Source organism: Perognathus longimembris, chromosome 17, assembly GCF_023159225.1.
Source record: "Perognathus longimembris pacificus isolate PPM17 chromosome 17, ASM2315922v1, whole genome shotgun sequence".
NCBI lineage: Eukaryota > Metazoa > Chordata > Mammalia > Rodentia > Heteromyidae > Perognathus > Perognathus longimembris.
This window is the reverse complement of record NC_063177.1, coordinates 5,585,475-5,606,376: the sequence shown is the minus strand read 5'-3', so window position 1 is coordinate 5,606,376 and position 20,902 is coordinate 5,585,475. Positions and strand designations below refer to the sequence as shown.

The window sequence follows — 20,902 nt, the reverse complement described above, 5'->3', positions numbered from 1 at the left end:
GGCATGGGTGCTGTCCCAGAGGTTTTTCGTTCAAGGCCAGCACTCTACCACTTTGAGCCACAGTGCTTCTTCTGGTTTTGTTCTGGTGGTTAGTTGGTGAAAGAGTCTTACAGACTTTCCTGCCCAGGCTGGCTTTGAACTACAATCCTCAGATCTCAGCTTCTTGAAAAGCTAGGATTACAGGCATGAGCCACTGGTGCCTGGCTGCTTGTGGACCTTTTAAGAGGAACTTATTTTCCCTCCTATTTTAGTGCTGAGGAAATAGGGGCTCAAGATAGTTTACTAACATCTTTTGGCCCCTTAGTTAGATGGTAACTGAGCTGCTATTGAGTGTGAGCCTATCCTGTCTCTCCAGGACCGGGAAGCCAGAGAGGGGCTCAAGAGACTCTATAACAAATTCTGGTAGTAGACAGGTCAGATGCTAGTGCTGTGTTCTGGAGGATCCAGGGTAGTTGAGAGCAAGAAAGTGTGTCTGTATGTGTGCACACACTTGGGGGTGGGGGTGGGGGTGGAAAGATGGCATTGGAGGTCAAGAAAGAAACCTCACACACATTTCTCCCACTTGAGCCCCAGAGTAGAGAAGACTGAACTCCAGACACAGAGTCCTTGGGTTCTTGACCCAGTAAGGGTGCCACCAACCAACCAAAGGCTGGAAGAGGAGGCCTACCCCATAGCTGGAGGCCCAGAGCCTCTGACCTTCCCTCACAGGTCAACTCCCTATTCCCTTTCCTTCTGCTGTGTGGAACTTGTCAGGCCAAGTAGCCAGGCCTCTGCCCTGATGCTCATTTCCTGCCAAGATCACTGATGCCCACAAAGGGACCCTGACCGAACACAGGGCCACTCAGTCCTCCACTGAATGCAGCTGCCCTGGATAGAGGTCTAGAAGAAGCCACACAGTGCTTCCTATTCAGTCTGGTGCCAGGGCCATGCTAGGGCAGAGCTCCGCTGAAAGTCATGATAGGCAGGCAGAGAAGGGAGCAGAGGTCAGGCATGGCCTGGGCAGGCAGGTCAGGGGACATCTGGGGTGATGGGCTGCTCTTCTCTGGCTTGTAGCAGGCTGACACCTCACACCTGTTGGGGGCAGGGCAGGGTAAGAAGGCCCAGTCCCCCTTAACACTCCCTAGCTCCTTCCAGGCCTTGGATGGGAGTATAGAAACTAACCTAGGGATTCCTCCCCCCACCTCTCAGCTGGAGAATAGCTGGGGCTTCCTTCCTACCTGACCACACTCTGTAGGATCTTTCTCTCATCCTGATCCAGACACACAGCGAAGGGGCAGCCGTTGGAGCCGATGATTTGCACCTTGTCCACTTTAATCTGTGATGTGCTAATCTGGAAGGGAGAGCCATGGTGAACCTGGAGCTCTGGTCACACAACTCTGCCATCCCTCAGTGCTCCATCCATCCCCCAGAACTGCCCAATAGATGTGTGTGTGTGTGTGTGTGTGTGTGTGTGTGTGTGTGTGACAGTTCCCCCTGGCTACTGGCCTGGTCAGGGGAGCAGTTCCAAGGCCTCTATCGGCTCTGCCTTCCCCCTGGCCTCTTTCCTTTCCTGAGTGGAAGTGATCACCCCCTGAGGAGACTGCCCTGCCCACTCCACCCCTACTGTGATGCCCCTGGGGTCTCCCCCCCAGCATGGAACGCACTCCTCAGGCTCAGGGCTTTTCTAAATAGCTATTTCATATATTTCCCAAACCCACACAGTCCACAGGACACAGATCCCACCATGATGCCCACTATGCTCTCCACCTGTGCAAACCCCAGACCCACCATAGCCCTCATCTGTCCCTTCTCTCCCAGCCATGGGCCCTGACACTGACATCCTTTTTGCTGTCTCTCACATTGCACACATGCACGTCGTAACAGATGCTCATAAACACATATTCAAATATGAAGATGTGCATGGGTACACGTGCCCACGACACACTCTGGGATGTGCCTGGAATGTGTGAAGGAAACACTTACCTGGTTAAAGCCCTTCTTGGATTTGGGGTTCTGCCTTTTCACTACTTCTGTCAGGGTTAGTGTCAGGGCCTCCATGCTGGAGTCTGGAAGGCAAGGGAGGCTCAGAGCATGCTCAGAACCTTTTCTTGGGATATCCTTCCCCTCGTTGACCCCCCCTGCCCTCCCCCCCTTACCTAGATCCTCCAGCAGGCAGGCCTTGTTGAGGTTGACGGAGGTACAGACCTTCTCCAGGTTGCTCCAGCGGCTACGGCCACTGATGGATCCCTGGAACAGCACATCCCGACCCCTCAGCCTTTTTTGGAGGCTCCGGAGGCCAGAGGGGAGAGATATCTGCTCCCCTGGGTGCTGGCCGCTTCTTAGCACCCAGGGGAGGGGAGCCTGAGAACTCTGCTATGCGTTCAGGGCTCAAGCTGTGGTGGGGGAAGAATCAGCAGAAGACCTCAGAGGGAAGGCCCAGCTGTTACCTTACCTTGCTGTAAATAATCCGTAGTGTTAGAGGGACGGCCTCCCGGTCGCCATCGATGCCCAGTCGCTTGCTGCCAGGACCTGTGCCACAGGCAGATGCACACTTCACTTCCTCTTGCTTAGCTTGGCCTCCCCAGGGCCCTGCGCCTCCCCTCGAGCCCCATCGTCCATCGGCCTTGCCTCCCAGAGCCCCAGTTCCCTCAATCCCAATCTCCCCAGGACTCAGGGTGACCTCCCTAGGGTCCTACCTGGCTCTGGCTTTGCCCTCAGGACACCTTCCTTCCCCAGGTCCCGCCCCCATGACCCCACCCCTCTGGCCCCGCCCCCAAAGACATCTTCCTATCCCCGCACCCAGGGCCCTGCCCCAGACCTCATCTTCCTCTGGCCCCACCCTCAGGATCCCTCCAAGGCCCCGCCCTCCTCTGGCCCCACCCCCAGGTTCCCTCCCCAGGCCCTGTCTTCCTTTGGCCCCGCCTTTCTTTTGGCCTGGTCTCCAAGGGTTCCCCACCCCCTTTTCTTGGGCCCCCTCCTCCAGCTTAGGGCTCAGGGCTCAGGCATACCCACCTGAGGCCTTGATAGCTCGAGTAGCAGCTGAGTGACCCAGCTCCAGGGAGTGGATGAAGATCTCTGAAGTCTTCTCCCCAGAGACAAAGGTCAGCTGGAGAGGGCAAGGGGCAGGTGGTTCAGGGTGGGTCTCTGGGGGTGGGACATGCGGCCCCTCCCGCACAGCTGATGCTCAGGGGTCGGTGTGGGGGTGCAGCTGGGACTGCCGGTGCTGATCCTGGGAGTCTAGGGAAGGAGATGGTGGCCAGGTGGGCACCAGGGTCTTACCTCTGCCTGATAGACCTGCAGCAGCACCGGCCGGGCGGCAAAGCGGCAATAGTAGAGCAGCATGTCTGCCAGGATGGGCAGCTGGGCAGAGGAGCCCTCCAGGGGCGGGGATTCCACCTTCAGGGACTGCTGTAGCCCATGGGGGAGCAAAGTAAAGGAACAGAGGTCCAGAGAGCCAGAAGCCAGGAGAGGAAAGCAAGATGGGCACAGAGAAGGCAGAGGGGGCCGAAGCAGGAGGAAAGAGAGGAAGAGAAGACATTAGGGGGAAGCCTTAATACCTCTCAGGGAACACATGGGTCTCTAGGGAGGTAGGTCCCTGGTCAGGCTGGACTACCCAGTAGCTGAAATCTAAGGTCCTCCAGACTCTTCTGAGGATCATATCACCCTGTGACCGCGCTCTTGTCCTCAGGCTCCCCATCAAGCTCAGTCCTGCTTCTCAGGCACGCTCCCTGTTCTCTTCCAAGTGAGCCCTGTTCCTCCATGGAGGCCTCGTGAAGGATTCCCTAAACTCAGCACCTTCTCAGGCCCTGGCTCCCCTGCCCCTCCCCACCCCACCGGCCACTTACCTGGCACAGGACTTCCGGCGGCAAGTGCATGAGGCCCAAAACGTTACGCTCATACCACGGGTCAAGCATGCCGAGGTAGCGGGAGATGTCATTGGTGCTGTCCTCCCGGGGAGCTGGGCCTAGCTCCTGGGACAAGGGAGCAGAATCATTCCCTGGAGACCTACCCCTCAGCTGCAGGGCCCTGGGCCACAGCTGCAGGCAGCCCCAGGCTGAGCCTCTCCCTGCCCTTGCAGGAGGGCCCAGGAGCATGATGATTTTCAGTCTTTGTCCAATGGCAAAATGCCATGGCCAAGTGCAAGACAGGAGGGGAAACTAAGAGTGCAGGTCAGGCAGTGAGAGGCATCTTGCAGACACAGCTGATTGGTTTGGATAGAATCCACCAGCATCCTTCAGGAAGCTAGAATCTGCCTACATCCATTCCTCTTTCCCACCCCACCCTGTCTAGAGTTGGAGACATACCGCAGGACAGGGGTGCTTTGGGGAGTCCATGGGGAAGGGAGATGGCTGGCTCCGAGGGGCTGGGCTGGTCCTCTGGCTTCGCTTCACAGGCACATAAAAGAACTGAAGCTTGAAGAACCGTGTGAGCAGTGGGCGATTGTTCTCCAGCCGCCTGGTAAGGAAAGATGGTGAGAATCACAACCCTGGGTTTTAACCCTGTACCCTGAGCCTTGGGCCCTGGATTCCATCAGATGGCAGACACAGGCCTGCCCTGATGGCTCTTACCGGAGATTGCTGTATGCCCGAGCTACCTTCCCAGAGATGCGATCGGAGCCAAAGACCACAACTCGGAGTGTGGAAGCCTTGGGGTCCTCATCCCCACTCAGGAAGGGGCGGCGGCGCTGGTGGTGGGAAGCTGGGGCCAGGAGCCAGCTGGGAAGCTGGGTGCTGAGCCTGGGCTGGGGCAGGGAGTGGGAGCGCTGGGCTCGGGAAGGGAGCTCTGTGGTGCAGTCCAGTGGGCTGCAGAGGCTCTCTGCCCTCCTGAGGGGCAGTGGCATGTCTGAGCCACTCTCCAGGCTCTGAGAATCCCTCCGCAGAACCAACTGACTAGTGCTTTTGAAAAGTTTATAGATCCTGTGAAATTTCTGCTTGGGCCTGCGGTGGCTGTGGTGTTCATGGCTGGTGTTTCTCTTTGGCCCTTCTGAGGAACTTTCCTCACTGTCTTCAACATAGCCACTGTCCATGCCATCGGAGAGGCCCGACACGAAGGAAGTCAGCAGGTGTCGAGAGAGCGCTGGCCCTGAGGCCTGGGGGAAAGCCAGTGACAAGGTGGAGTCACCGGACACCAAGGAGCTGGTGGAAAGAAGCGAGTCCCTCTCAGCACAATGCCCATCCGTTTCCAAGTCCTCCTCCTCCTCCTCCTCCTCCACCTCCTCCTCTTCCTCTTCTTCTTCATCATCCCCCAGGACCCCTGGCTGCAGCAGCTCTTGCTCCTTGAGTAGGATTTCCTGGAGGATGTCTAGAAGGACACAAAGACACTGTTGGTGTGTGTGACCCAGGAGTCCTTCAGACTTGAAGAGGAGGCAGGAGAGAAGTTGGCGCTAGCCCAGGATGAGAGTGCTACCCTTCTCACCCCTTCCCAGAGTTCCCCTCTATTTAGATCCTGTGTGGTTCAAGGCAGCACAGTCTCGGACCAGAAAGAGAACTTGGGCAGTATGGGGAATGGGCAGTATGGGGAAAGGGCCCAATCCACTTCTTACCAAAGCTGTCCTGGCTCCAGCTGTAGGTGTAGCACCTGGCCACAGGGATGGGGATGGTGTGGAGCATGCCCGGTTTTGCAGTGTCTGTAGGAGCAAGAAGGGCAAGAGAAGGGAGCTGGAGATAGGCCTTGTAAGATGGCCAGCCCAGTCCTCTGGCCTCAGAGAGAAAGCCAGAGTTGGGAAAGGACCAACTGGTCCACAGCTGGATGGACCAAAGTAAAATGGGAGCTAGGCAGCCTGGCTCCTGCATGGCTCCTACCTAGATGGACTTTCTTTTAAGTACCCCAAGCCCTTGATTGGTTGTATGGGTGTGGCTGTTATATCCTGTGGGCCTCACTTTCCCATAGCCACCTGAGAAAAGAATAGAATTACTCAAGCAATGTGCCTGTGGCTCACACCTGTCATCTAAGCTGCTTAGGAGGCTGAGAGCTGGAGGACTGAGGTTTGAAACCAGCGTGGGCAGAAATGTCCTTCTCTAATAAGTCAGCAAAATGCCAGATTGGAGATGCATGATGAGGCCAAGCAAGCTGAGCAACAGTTGGAGGTCCTGAGCTCAAGCTATGGTACCAATACACATACCCCACAAGCATAGAGGTACTTAAAATTAATAAGTCCTCCTTCCTTCCTTCCTTCCTTCCTTCCTTCCTTCCTTCCTTCCTTCCTTCCTTCCTTCCTTCCTTCCTTCTTGCTTTCTTTCTGTCCTTTCTGGAGTACTGGACTTGAACTCAGGAGGCCATGTACCTGCGAGGCACGTATTCTACCACTTGAGCTATGCCCTGAGTCCTTTCTTTTTGCTCTCAATTTAGTTATTTTTCAGGTAGTCTTGCTTCAGATGTCCATCCTCCTACCTAAGCCTTCTTGCATAGCAGAAATCACAGATATATACCACCACACCAGCTTGTTAGTTGAGATGGGGAGGGGCTCCTTAACTTTTTTTTCCCAGGCTGCCCTCGAACCACAGTCCTTCTGACCTCCACCTCCAAAGTAGGTGAGATTACAGGCATGAACCACCTTGCCCAGCCCCTAGAAAGGTTCTTATGGAGAATAGTGTAATGGGAACTGCTAATTGACCCACAGTCTGCTCCCTTGTCCTGTCTGGAGACCTGCTGAGATTTTCCAGGGGCATTTAGGACAAGATGTGGCCATGTGGCACAGGTGGGCCCATCCAGACTGGTGTATGCAGCCAGACCAGTGGCTCATGCCTGTAATCTGAGCTACTCGGGATGCTGACATAAGGAGAATGGTTCAAAAGCCAGCTCTGGCAGTAAAGTCCATGAGACTCTTATCTCCAGTTAACCCCAAGAAATCAGGAAGTGGAGCTGTGGCTCAAGTGGTAGAGCACTAGCTTTGAGTGGAAAAGCTAAAGGACAGTGTCCAGGCCCTGAGTTCAAGCCCCAGCCCCAGTACAGAAAAAGAAGGCAAGTGCAGATGTGACATGCAGCTTCCTCTTCAGCTAGCCTGGTCTTTCCCTCTTCCTCCAGGCCGACCCGGACAGCAGCTTGTACCTTGCAAATGGAACTGTGCTCTGATGGACTATGGAGCCCAAGCTGCTGAGGAACCAGGCCCTGGAAGATTCTGTGGAACAGTCACATGACCCACTGGGCTGCAAACCCAAGGGGCCAGATCAGGGGATGGAGAAAGCAGGCAGAGCCCCATTGCTCCCTCCCCAACCCCAAGTCTCACCTAAGACTCTGGGTAAGCCAGCTTTTTCTCCTACTGCCTGCAGCTTGGTCCTGAGCCACTGCCGGGCCTCGGCTGGGTCCCGCAGGCCAGATGCCAGTTCCTGGGCCTCTGCTGTCTCTGTGAAGATGTCTTCCAGCTCTGCTAGGGTCTTGGACTGAAAGACCAGGAGGATGCAAAGTGTATTTCTGTCCCATGGCCTGGTCTAGCTCACAAGAGCTGATCTAGGGCAGCAGTGGTTTCCTGGCCCACCTCCCCTGCGGCTGGCCAGGGTGACTGGCCTCCGAGCCAGGACTCCAGGCCAGACCTGCTCCAAAGCATGCTCCCATTCTTCCAAGGCACCAGGCATCGGCAGCCCAGCCTAGCACACAGGGCCCCTGAAAGCACTGTCCAGCCTGCCAGCGCAGCCCCAGGTAATGCTTCACCCGAGCCACGATGCACCTGAGGTCCCACCTGAAGCCTGTGGTGCAGGTTGGGGAGGTCGCAGTGGGCTCCAAAGGTGGCCTGGAAGGCATGCAGGAGGAGGGTGGTGTAGGCGTGGTGGGGCGAGTGGCCAGGTGTGCTCAGCTGGTCTGCCACGGCCAGGAACTCAGCCTGCACCTCCATGGGGTTCAGCAACAGCACAGTGCTGGGGACACAGAGGGGGACATGGGTCATGGCACCTGGGGCTGGGCGGCAGGCCAGGGTGTGGCCGTACCTTTCATGCCCCTGTGGCTCCTCACAGCCCTGCAGGTGCTGCAGGGGATGTGGGGATGCAGCAGGACCAGGGAGGATGGGGATGGGGATGGGGATGGGGAGGTGTGCCGGTCCCACTGCCAAGGAGAAGCTTTGGTCTACTCTGCAGGATTTTGCACATGATATTTACAAAGAATTTTTCAAAATGGAGCTGGGGTTTTAAAGAAAATTTGGACTGTAATCAACCAACCTTCCTTCCTTCCTCCATCTCTTTCTTTCTCCTTCTTTTCCCTTCCTTTCCCTTCCTTTTCCTTCCCTTCCCTTCCCTTCCCTTTCCTTCTCCTTCCTTCCTTCCTTCCTTCCTTCCTTCCTTCCTTCCTTCCTTCCTTCCTTCCTTCCTTCCTTCCTTCCTTCCTTCCTTCCTTCTCCTGGGCACTGGCCCTGAGCTTTTAAGCTCAAGACTAGTGCTCTACCACTTTGGGCTGGTTTTGGTCAGTAATTGGAGATAAAAGTCTCATGGACTTTCCTGCCAAGGCTAGCTTCAAACCTCGATCCTCAATCTCAGCCTCCTGAGGAACTAGGATTCATAGGCACATGGCAATGTACCTTTTGTGTAGGTCCTGGACACAAAGGTTGGATAATGCTATTTTAGTACCCAGAGGAATATATTCGGTGGAAAGATACCAAGTTAGACTGGGTTCAAATCCTAGTTCAAACCCTCACTATAGCTGTATGACCTTTGGGAAGTTACTTGGCTTCTCTGATCTTGTATGTCTTTGTTTGTGGAGTAGGAATGAAGGTGAGGTAATGTGGATCCAGTTCCTGGCATGAATGATGCAGACCCTCAACCCAGAAACACAAAAGCACACATAAAACACCCCCTGCAACTGCAAAGCGTCCAGGTGCCCAGGGAAGCTTGGTGGTGGTGGCGGTGGGGGAGTGTGTATGCAATGGTGGGGATGCTGGGGTGCAGGGGACAGTGAATGGGGCCTCTTGCTCTGTCTCCTCCCCAGCACTTACATGGTGGAGCTGCGGTGACTCCTGATGGACAGGCCCTGCTCGGCTCTCACCAGTCGCTGGTAGGAGATTCCTGCGGGCCGACAAGAGAGAAAAAGGGAGGTATGGGTTTGCCTGTCCTCCCACTGGTCATGTCCTCATGCCTTGACATGTGGGCCAAGAACTGCGGCTCAGGCTGGAAGCTCCTGGGGGGCTCAGGAGAAACCTGGGAAGACCACAGCCATCTTCATCTATACCTCACCCCGGTCTGCCTCTTAACATCCCTGCCCTGGGACCCCAGCCTCCTCCCTCAATCCACCCCAAGGGTCATCCTCTCCAGCTGTCCATCCCTCCAACAGGCTGCCCACTCCCCTCTCAGCCACTCTGCCCATGCCTGGTCCCCAGGCAGGAGAGGAAGCCAGGCAGGCTCCTCTGTGTGGCCCTGAGTCAGTCATTGGACAGCTCAGCCTCAGTTTCTCCATGTAAAGGGCAGCATAGAGGCATGGCCTCTGAGGCTGCTCATCCGCCTGTGATTCCCAGAGGTCTTGGCTGGGAGGCAGAGCACTGTGGAAGGGACAACCCTGGGCCCAGGCAGCTTGGAGTCCCTGCTACCCCGACATTCCTGGGTCTCTGGCTCTGCACCCCCACAGGGTTGGCATCTTCCTGTAGTGGGGATGTGGTAGGCAGTCCCCCTCCCCCCCTCCTTCTTCTGCTGTAGCTCAGCTAGGTAGAGGCCTTCCAACCTCCTCTGCCAGAGTTGGGAACCAAGAGCCGCACCTCTGATAAGGGGAAGCTAAGACTGGGGACTTAGAGACAGTGGCAAACACAAAGCCCATACACTGTGTTTAGGAAATGGCAGGAAATCATGCTCTTCTGACGTGGGGCCTAATTGCTCTAACGTTGGCTTTTTGGGTTATGTTTAGTGTATGTTCCTGAAACAGTGGCTGGTACTCAGGACTTGGGACGCCATCTAGTGACCATTCCTATACATTGCATAGAAAAGCACTACCAATGCCATGGCAAGGAGTGGGGGTGCCCCACCCCAACCTCCCTGAATTCAGGGCATACAGGCAAATATTCCCCCTTTCTGCAACTACTTAAATTATTTTGTTTGCAGTGCTGGGCATGGAACCAAGACCTTGTGCATGCTAGGCAAACATTACCACTGACCTGCATGCCCTATTTAATGTCTGCGATATAACCCACACCCCGCTAGCCCTGTCCTCTTTACCCTGTCTGTTTGGATTGACCCAAGACATTCATCTGTCACACTGCAGGAGCAGCAATCTGTGGAGCCACTCTCTCCATGCGAAATACTGCATTGTGGGTGCTGAGCAACACCCTCCTCCTACCCCCCAACTGCCTTCCTGCAGCTCAGCCTTGTTTCCCTGACTCCAAACACTCAACCACTTGAGCCATGTTTTTGCTGGTTAATTAAAGCTGAAGTCTTGTAGACTTTCCTGCCTGGATGGGCTTTGAACTGAGATCTTTTAGATCTCATCCTCCAGAGTACCTAGGATTATCGTCCTGAGCCAATAGTCCCTGGCTAATTATTTTTCAAATAAAGTCTAATTTATGCCCAGCCTGGTCTGGACCATAATCCTCCTATTATTGTATCCAGAGTAGCTGGGATGAAAAGTATACTCTACCACATGCAGCTTTAAATTTTGTTTTCTTAGTTGAGATGGAGTCTTGCACACTTTTTGTCCTGCCTGGCTTTGAACTGCGATTCTCCTGATCTCTTCTTGTTCCTGAGTACCTGGGCTTACAGGCATGAACTACCAAGCCTGACTTCTCACATTTTTCTTTAAGCCAGTTCTACCATTTTGCTCAGCAATGAGTGGAATACATGTCAGCACAGGCTCACTGCAATAGTTAAATACATTTTTTGGAACTGTTTGAAAATGTTCTCTGACATGCGAGAGCGAATGGTTTCCTATTTCAGTTCTGCTTTCCTGGAAGAGAACTTTCTAGCATGGGTAGCTTCTGGTGAGCTTCCCTGTGCAGCATCTGACTTCTCCCTGGTCATCAGGTGAGGGGGAGGGGGCAGATCAGACCCCTAGCAGGGAAGGAGGGAGCGAGGGTTCTGGGATCCTCTCTGATCAGGGCCTTCGTTCCATGTGCTCCTCCAGTGCTCTGCCTGGCTCTTGCTGCTCAGGCTTGGCTTCCCATCATCACTGGTTCTATGCCTCGCTCTTGCCTGCCTCTCCACATCTGCTTCAAGGGCGGCCAGTACCCTGCCACAATACCTCAAGGCATAGCATGCACTCAGCTGAGGTGAGCCAGCTGGCTCCACTTAAAACTGGGAAGTGGTCTCCCCACAGCTGACACCCCTTCCCGGCCCAATCTCTCTTAGCCTCCTCAAAGTAAGAAACAATCTTTTAAATCACTCTGTCACTCTTTTGAAAGCATAGGTATCGGCCATCCCAGAGGACCAGGCGGAGATAACCACAGACAGTAGAAGAAGGTTCATAAGGAGGTTTATTAGTGGGGCCATAGTTCCCACGAGAGAGGGAGCTACATGGCATCTGCACCTTATCCAGGTGGCAGCTTCTCTCTCAGGGGGTAAAGGGGAAGTAGTTAGGTAGTGAGTAGGAGTGAGTATGGGTGGATCTGGGGGCTAGTGGGAGGAGCTGAGGACCTGAGGCTAGGGAAATGCTAACATCTATCTATCTATCTATCTATCTATCTATCTATCTATCTATCTATCTATCTATCTAGTGCTGGAGCTTGAACTCAGGGCTGGCTCTTTTGCTTGGCTTTTTTGCTGAAGGCGGGCACTCTACCATTTGAACCATACCTCCACTCTGGCTTTTTGGTGTCTGCTTGGAGATAAGAGTTTCATGAACTCTCCTGCTTGTACTGCAATCCTCAGATCTTAGCCTCCTAAGTAGCTAGCTGCCAGCACTAGGTATCATTTAAATCTTTGGTATGCACCAAAGGCCCAGTCAAGGCCTTTGAATTCTTTGAATTTTGAATTCTTTCCCTTGAAATGGTAGAAGAAAAGAAAAAAAGTTTCCTTCTGTGGTTGAGGAGGGAGAGAAGTGGGAAGCGAGAAGGAAGGAGATTGACCTTAGCTGGCTTGCTTATTTAGGATGCCTTAGGAAGGTAGATTGGCAGACTCTTTAGAATATGCCTAAACACCTTTCTGTGCACCACACCTTCTCAGGAACTTGTGAAGTCTTAACTCTGTATCCAAGGATCTACCTTGAGGGGGAGACTATTTTACAGGTACACTTTGGGGTTGGCAAACTCTAGCTGCTCATTTGTAACAACAGAATTTTGATTGGTTAGGAGAAGACTGATAAGCTGATTGGTTGGTGGAAAAACAGATGGCCACTTGGTTGGGAGACAGGCAGATAAGCTGATTGGTTGAGGAAGGAAGTCATGACCCTTCTAAAGGAATTCACAAGCAAAAGTTCAGTCCTGAGCTTTTTGTTTGTTTTTTGCCAGTCCTGGGGCCTCAGGGTCTGAGCACTGTCCCTGGCTTCTTTTTGCTCAAGGCTAGCACTCTACCACTTGAGCCACAGTGCCACTTCCGGCTTTTTCTATATATGTGGTGCTGTGGAATTAAACCCAGGGCTTCAGGTATATGAGGCAAGCACTCTACCACTAGGCCATATTCCTGGCCCCAGTCCTGAGCTTTTTAGGGAGCATGAGTTTGAAGAAAAGTTTTGGTATTTCTCTTCTCTGTTGTTTAATCTGGATGGTGGCAATTAGATGCTGTTAATATTAAACAGGACATAGAGAAGGTAAATGCTATAAAGGAAAAACAAAGTTGGATTACAAGGTACATGAGGGCCTACTTTTTTCTTTTGCTTCTGATTCTTTCTTTTTTGGTACTACTAGGACTTGAACTCAGGTCTTCTTGCTTGTGAGAGAGGGACTCTACCACTGAGCCCCATCTGCAGCCTCAGGGCTCGCTTTTTTTTATTCAACAATTTAGTTAATCTTTTGACCAGACAAACTGGACCTATCTTATCACTTTTCCCAAGTGAATAGTGAAGGATTGATCCTCACTCTACTGCCTCAGGTCCATACAGACACCAGGCAGGAACCTCAATAAGCGAACCTGCTTTGATATGCAGGCAGGATATCTCACCTAGGCCCAGATGTAAACAACCCTCTGTGGGCCAAATGGAAAAGCCCTAGACCTAGACCTAGTGGCACTTTAAATAACCTGCCTCCTTGCTCAGACCCCATATAAGCCTGGCCCCAAATTCATCCCCTCGCACAACCTCCAATCCCACAGGAAGGTCTGTGCCCCTCACTGTTCCTCAATAAACATTCCTCGCCTGTTGATAATCAAGTCCGGCCTATTCCTTTTCCCTTCTCCTCCATTTTCCTAACAAATAGCACACTGAATCATGGCCAAAATTTAGATCTTTTTGCCTTGGCAGGTGGTTAAGAATGCACTGATGAACATCCTTGTAAATGTAAACCTTTGCATTTCTATAGTTACTCATCAGAATCCTTTATAGAAATGGCATTGCTGAGTAAAAGGATTTGAGCCACCCTATTCTTCCTTTTCATCCATTTACAAAGCTCTTTGCTAATTTTGGTAGGAAAAAAAGATGTCTCACTCTTTAGTTTTGCATTTGCTTTATTACTAGTGGGGGTGAATATTTTGGGAGCCATTGCTTAGCTATTTGTGGTTCTTTTGTTGATTCACTGGGACTTGAACTCAGAGCCTGGGTACTGTCCAAAGCTCAAGGCGAGAGCTCTACTACTTGAACCACATCTCCACTTCTGGTCATATTCTTATTTATATTTCTATTGGTGTATTTACTTTTTAAACAGTAAAAACCAAACCAAACCAAACCAAAATGAATCTTGGGTTTATAAATTCATTTTTGCTGCATTTAATTTTTTAAATGTTTCATTTATGGATTCCCATGTATAAGATTTAATATTATGCTTTCAAATCTTTATAATTCTTTACCATTGTTGTGTTGGGGATGTATGTGACAGCTGTTTTCACTGGTTCAGGCGCCTCTTTTTTTTTTTTTTTTTGCCAGTCTTGGGGCTTGAACTCAGGGCCTAGGCACTGTCCCTGAGCTTCTTTTGCTCAAGGCTAGCACTCTGCCACTTGAGCTAGAGTGCCACTCCTGACTTTTTCTGTTTATGTGGTGCTGAGGAATCCAACCTAGGGCTTCATGCATCCTAGGCAAGCACTCTACCGCAAAGCCACATTCCCAGCCTGGTTCAGGCTCCTGTAGCTTATTTTTCTTCTGCTTTTACAGTTTCTTCTGTCGTTTACAGTTGGTTTCTATAGTTGGATTTCTCACCTATTTGCACGTTATTTTACGGCTCTGATAGAACTTATTTCTATTTTGGAGACAATTCTAACTCATTAAAAAAAAGGATTTCTCAACTATCCTGATATCATTTATTAAATGAGATTTTTAAAAATCACTGGCTTGAGGATGCCCCTTGGTTATATAATAAACCCTTGTATATTTAATTTGTTTACAGATATTACCTTTGTTCCACTCATCTATTTTCATACGTGTGTGTGTGTGTGTGTGTGTTTGCGCGCACACACCTGTTCTGGGCTTGAACTCTGCCTGGGTGCTGTCCCAGATCTTTTTTTTGCCCAAGGCTAGTGCTCTACCACTTGAGTCACAGCTCTACTTCAGGCTTTTTGGTTGTTAATTGGAGATGAGAGTCTCATAGAGTTTCCTGCTTGGGCTGGCTTTGACTCTCAAATCTCAGATCTCAGCCACAGGAACAGCGCGCGCGTGCGCACGCTGACGCACACACACACAGAGTAAATGCATAACATATGGATAACACATAATATATGCCAATAATGCATAATATAAATGCATAATATATATGCTATTGTAGAGCATTATTCTATGGGATAGACAAGTTATTGTGCTAAATTTTAAAATTGTGTTGGTAATTTTGATTGTGGCTACACTTAACTTTCCTAGCATCTGATGTTATTATAATATCAATTCAACTCAATAGTGACATCTGTTCAATTATTTGTCCCTTAGGAAAGTTTGTTTTCTCTCAGTGAAATATTAACTTTTCTACTTTTCTTTCATTAAGAAATATTTTTAGTGGCTTCTGTCAATATTTTTTTCTCCCATTATATTTTCTTACTGGTTGGTCCAGGTATAAGGCAAAGTTCTCTGTTCTGTAATTCTGACAATTATTCATTCGGGTGATTCTCCTAAACTTGATAGATCAGCATTTGCTTGAAATTTAAATGATTAAATTGTTATTGTCTCCAGGTAAGGAAATAGTCTGTATTTTTGTCTTTTTGCATAGGTAAATACTTATGAGCAAAGACAGAAAGTAACTGAGACAGAAAGTAGAGGAAGTGTCTCCAGTTTTTTGCCTTCGCCTCTTGCCATATTTAAAATACTTCTATGGCAATACTTTTCATATATATAGGGGTTTTGAATACCATTAACATGTGTGGAAGTGTACCATATGTCTTAGAGGCATCTATTGAGATGTGAATGTGGGTGGCTTTATTCCTTGCAATATTAGCATGATGAATTACTCTAATTTGGGGCTACCTCTCAGTAAATCTTCCTTGGTTATGTTTTCTCTTGTGCTCTTGTGGTTTCCTCTGACTTCATTCTCATGCCTATAATAGTACTTGCAATCTCCCAAGAAGTTCTTTTCAGATCTCCTCTACGCAAACTTGATGCAAACCAAGTCTTTATCCAACCTTGTCATGGCGCCATCAACTTGTCCTTCCCTGGCACCACCAGAACGGAGCCATTTCACTCACACAATTGCCTACTTGCTTGTGTTGCAAGGAAAAAGCAGTGTGTGTGTGTGTATGTGTGTGTGTGTGTGTGTGTGTGTGTGTGTGTGTGTGTGTGTGTGTGTTCTGGGGCATCTCTGGCTGATCCACAGGACCTTAGAGACCCTCTTTGGCTAAGCTCTTCAGAGCAGCGGGCCAAGTGGTGGGGTCTCCTTGTTCTGAATGCTGGCTCTATCACTCTCTGTTGGTTCTTCTTGGAGTGACCTCCATGGTTATTGCATTAGCTCGTGCAGACTCAGACCTACTCAGTGTACCATGAAGCAGAGACTCCAAGACTATGAGAAGAACCAAAGGTTGTAAGGTGAGGAGGGTCAATTTGAAGAACAGTTTCAGAAGATCCAGAAGCATCCTGACCACATGATCTCTGCTCCTTGTGCTGGTGTTCTGAACACTTACCTGGAGCCTTGAGCTCAGCGTCAATGAAGGTGAGCAGTTCCTGGCAGATGCTGCAGTAGGGAACGGGCCATGTGAGGAACTGGTGGTAGGTTTTGGCTGCCTTCAGAAGGAGATCCGACTCTGGTGGAAAATGTGGTGTCTAGGGAGGAGAGGTGGGTAATAAGCAGGGAGGTCCAAGTGAAAAAGAGCTCATTGGTATTTCATTTCATTTCATTTATTTTTTATTTTTATTTTTGACAGCCCTTGGGTTTGAACTCAGGGCCTGAGCACTGTCCCTGGCTTCTTTTTGCTCAAGGCTAGCACTCTGCCAACTTGAGCCACAGTGCCACTTCTGGCCTTTTCTATATATGTGGTGCTGAGGAATCAAACCTAGGGCTTCATGTATACGAGGGAAGCACTCTTGCCACTAGACCATATTCCCAGTCCCACTTATTGGTATTTCAGAACAGTCTCTACTCCCTTTCTAGAATGCTCCACAATGGATATATATTTAATGGGAACAGTATGTCCCAGGATAAGGTCAAGAACTAGAAGTGACTCCCCGGATGGGTAAGATGGCACCTGGGGTGTCCCCAAAATAATGGCTATTTTTATTATTATTATTATTATTTTTACAAAAAAAAAGCCATAGTTCACCCAAGCTGTCACCTCAGAGGTCATTTTAAATGGCGCCATTGCTGCTATTCATATTGGGGAACACTTTTTTATGCTTAGATAATTTTTTTATCTAACTATTTTCACTACAGGAGAATGCTTATTCTTTGGGTAGCTTGATTCCATGCCTATGGAGTCATTATGTGTCATGAGTCTGCTGGGTGAAACTGACCACTGGGAATGAAAAAATGAGGTGACACTTTTTATGGCGTAGGCACACACACGGTCACAATTCTTCAATGAAGCCTGGAAGATGCCAGGCAGAATGGCAATCACATGGAGGCCTCTCAAGATGGCAGCATTGGTCCTTTCTCCTCAAGGCTGGAGAAATGTGGATCATTCATGTTTTAAGAAATATATCCCGGGCTGGGAATATGGCCTAGTGGCAAGAGTGCTTGCCTTGTACACATGAAACCCTGGATTCGATTCCCCAGCACCACATATATAGGAAACAGCCAGAAGTGGCGCTGTGGCTCAAGTGGCAGAGTGCTAGCCTTGAGCAAAAAAAGAAAGCCAGGGACAGTACGCAGGCCCTGAGTCCAAGGCCCAGGAATGGCAAAAAGGAAAAAAAAAAAAAAGAAAAAAAATGTGTCTTGTAGTCAGGTAATCATTTAATGTGGAAAAAATATATTCTGTATATATCTGTATTCATGTATATATGTATCCTGTATTTATATAAAAATATATCCTGTATTCATGTAATTAATTAAAATATATCATATATATTTGTATATATGATGGCAGCTCTGAAGGCATCAGAGTTGAAATGCATCTCAAGTGTCATTGCATGGAGACTCCTCTCTTCCTTTTCCCCCCTCTCCTGTCCTGGCCCACCTACACTTACACAGAGGACCGTGGAATAGAAGAGCAGAGCCAGAGGGGCGAGGAGGTCATAGGTACCTGTCTCTTGGACCTGTGGAGAAGACAATGAGGTTAAATTGCTAAAAATCCCTCCATCCACTCTGGAAGTCTGGGGACCTGAGGCTCACTGTCTCAGAGGCTCAAGTTTAAATTGTTCTTTTCACCTTATCCTGAGTAGGTCTTGTGTGTGCTACAATTACTATTTGATCCCTTCTACAAAACCCTCCCCCTATGCCAGGCACTGGTAGCTCACGCCTGTAATCCTGGCTGCTCAGGAGGCTGCCATTTGAGGGTCTTGAGGGTCGTGGTTCGAGGGTAGCTGGGGCAGGAAAGTCCATGAGACTTTTACCTCAGAGCTAGAAGTGCAGCTGTGGCTCAAGTGGTAGCACCAGCCTTGAGTTAAAAATAAAGCTAAGGGGCTAGCATCCAGGTCCAAAATTCAAGCCCTTGTTATATGTTCACTCTAGAGACCCTCAATGCACAGCTCTTGGTTCCTAGGCCTTGACCATGCTTGGCAGTCTGAGCACCCAGGGCAGAATCATCCCTGGACACTATGAGGTCGGCACCAGCTGTGCCACTCTGTAGCTGGCCTCACCTGGTGGGTCTTCTGTAGGATCTGCTCCAGGAGGATGAGGAAGTGTCCGGGGTCCCTGCTGACCAGCTCCTGTAGGCTCCAGCAGTTCAAACACAGCCCAGCTGCACAGAAGCAAGAGGCCAGTGGTCAGCCCCAGGGTCTGGCTGCACTCAGGCAGGGCCATAGGCAAGGGTGATCTGACCTGGAACTCTCCAAAGTCACAGTCTTGAAGAAATTGCCGGCAACACTCAACCCTATGATTTCCCATTCATATACAATGATCCATTTTTTGTTCTTTTTCCTGAATTACAGGAGGCTGCATCACACAGGGATCTGAGACATGGGCTGGGGCCCCCACCGAGATCCACCAATTGGCTGAAACTTTGTTCTGCACCTCTGGGACATCAGTTCTCCCACATTCTCCCCTGACCTGTGCTCCTACAGTGGGTGCTGGTGCATAGGTTGCTTAGAGACATTAGATCAGGGCAGATCATTTTGGAAGAAAAGCGAAAAGCCGTGACAAGAGCCATGCCAGATCCAAGGGAGAACAATCTTTGGTTTCCCAGAAGGTCCTGGCCGTGGAGACACGAAGAGGAAACTAGATACACTTACAGTCAAGAAAAGATCCCCTGAGCCTTCAGTGTCATGGTGACTTCCCCAGAGGATTTTTAGTTTGTCAGTCTATTTCTTGAAGTCAGCATGGGCAAACCCCTAACAGTTAAAGGATGCTCACAGAGCGGGAAGTCTGTGTGTATGATGGGGCAGTGGGCAAGATGGACTAACCATACATTTCCTAGCTGCCTCATGTCCACGGAGCTCTTCCGGAGCCCCAGATGCTCTTACCTAAGTTCATGGGGCCCTAGGATTTAAATATTTCCACCTCTCCCCCACCTATATAAATAAATATATAACCAATGAATATATAATAGCTTTATGTTATATATTTATATATAAGTATATACTAGTAAATACATATATATGTAACTATATACATAAATATGTGCGTGCGTGCGTGCGTGCATGTGTGTGTGTGTGTGTGTGTGTGTGTAACTCAATGAGCCAGCCTGGGCATGAGACTCTTATCTCCAATTAACCAGCCACGGGCTGCAAATGGAGCTACAGATCAAGTGGTAGAGCACCAGTACTAAGGGAAACAAGTGAAAGGACAGTGGCCAGGCCCTGAGTTCAAGCCTTACAACAGGCACAAAAACAAAACAACAAAACAAAAAACAAAAAAGAAGTCTTGGATGTGTCTCACCAAGCTAGGGAGGCAAGTGAGACACAAGATGTGAAAAATTTCCCAGCATATGGAATTTGCTTACGCAACTAGACCCCAGGCTTGGGAGTCCCAGCCTTCAGACACCTCATTTCTTGGTCTTGAGGGGGCATGGAGTACAGAGACCTTCTGCTCCCCGTGGCTCTGGGGAAGAGTCCCTTTGTTCCACATGGCAGAAGAGGGCAGATTTCTGGGGTCAGCTGCTTGCAAATCCCTAGCAGCTGTGGCTAAGCAGGCTTGATATCTTCTTTGGGGCCTTAAGCTTCCAGTGAATAAGAAGACAAGAGTGAGAGCATGAGGAGTGGACAGGAGACACAGGCCTGAGGAAGATGGGGAAGACATCAAAGCGGGGACAGAAAGAGCCTCATACGGATGAGTCGCGCTGTACCAGGTGAGCGCCTGCTCAGGTGAGGTTGAAGGACTACCTCAAGCCACACACACAGAGTTGGACCTAGAAGGTACCACCTCCCAAACCTGGCCCAGAGCCTACCACAGCTCCTGCTAAGACCTAGCCGCAAACCCAGTCCTACCTGACCAGGACGCAGAGCGGCGGCTGAGGCTGAGCCCATGCAGGCAGCGCTCCAGGGCATGCTGGATGCGGTCTTCTGTGCACGTTGTGGCCTCTGGCTGCATCCTGAGTCATCACCTGCATGGGGAACAGACACCAGTCAACCTGTCCAGCTCCCTGCCCTAGAGTGCCCAGCCCTGCAGGGCAGGCACTCAGCCTTACCCTTTCTCCATCCCCACCCCAAGCTCATGCTAAGCTCATGCCTGTAATCCTAGCTACTCTGGAGACTGAGATACAAGGGTCGTGGTTCAAAGCCAACTCAGGCAGTAAGGTCTGTGAGATTCTTATTGCCAATAAACTAAAAAAAGCCAGAAGTAGCACTATGGCTCAAGTGGTAGAATGTTAGCCTTGAGCAAAAGAAGCTCATGGATGGCACCTAGGCCCGAACTCAAGCCCCATAACTGGCAAGAAAAAAAAAAAAAGTGCAGGCTTACAGCAGCTCCTGGGGTGGAAGGGCTTCCCGGAGGCATGCTTCCCAGATGGAGCACTCCTGTGGCAGAGCATCAGGAAGGGGGAGGGAGGGAGGGCTCAGGGGCAGATCACAGGGACACCAGATGCCCAAGGAATGCCCAAGTACATCCAGAACCCAGGCAGCTGGCTGGGCAGGGACCTCCAGGGGAAAATCAAGAGCACTTAGGGGATTTTTTTCTTCTTCTGAATTTCCAGGCATGCGTCCTGTAGTCCTTCGGGGAGGGGGTTTCAGGCTCTCTTTCCATGTGCTGGGTGCCCCAATGCTGATGGAGTCCTCACCCCTGCTCCCCTCCCACCACACCCAGGTCCCAGGCACTCCTGTCCTTTGAGCTTTAACTTCTTCTTTTGTTATTATTATTATTTTTAATACTGGTACTGGGGCTTGAGCTCAGGGCCTGAGAACTGACCCTTAGCTTTTCCCCTTAAGGCTGGTGCTCTAA

The 20,902-nt window shown here is 50.3% G+C and overlaps 1 protein-coding gene across 1 annotated transcript; it reads right to left on the bottom strand.

The window, feature by feature from the left end:
• Window positions 1-89: 89 nt before the first annotated feature.
• On the bottom strand, window positions 90-20,076 carry Pik3r5 (phosphoinositide-3-kinase regulatory subunit 5). Its single transcript, XM_048366128.1, has 18 exons — window positions 19,954-20,076; window positions 18,169-18,269; window positions 17,557-17,625; window positions 16,059-16,197; window positions 8,897-8,966; window positions 7,655-7,829; window positions 7,205-7,358; window positions 5,522-5,605; window positions 4,548-5,280; window positions 4,284-4,434; window positions 3,825-3,950; window positions 3,259-3,387; window positions 2,992-3,085; window positions 2,432-2,508; window positions 2,136-2,226; window positions 1,963-2,045; window positions 1,218-1,330; window positions 90-1,071 (listed from the first exon to the last, which is right to left on the bottom strand). The coding sequence occupies exons 1-18, from the start codon at window positions 20,054-20,056 to the stop codon at window positions 930-932; spliced, it is 2,634 nt and encodes an 877-aa protein (XP_048222085.1). The 5' UTR covers window positions 20,057-20,076; the 3' UTR covers window positions 90-929.
• Between the last annotated feature and the right edge of the window lie 826 nt (window positions 20,077-20,902).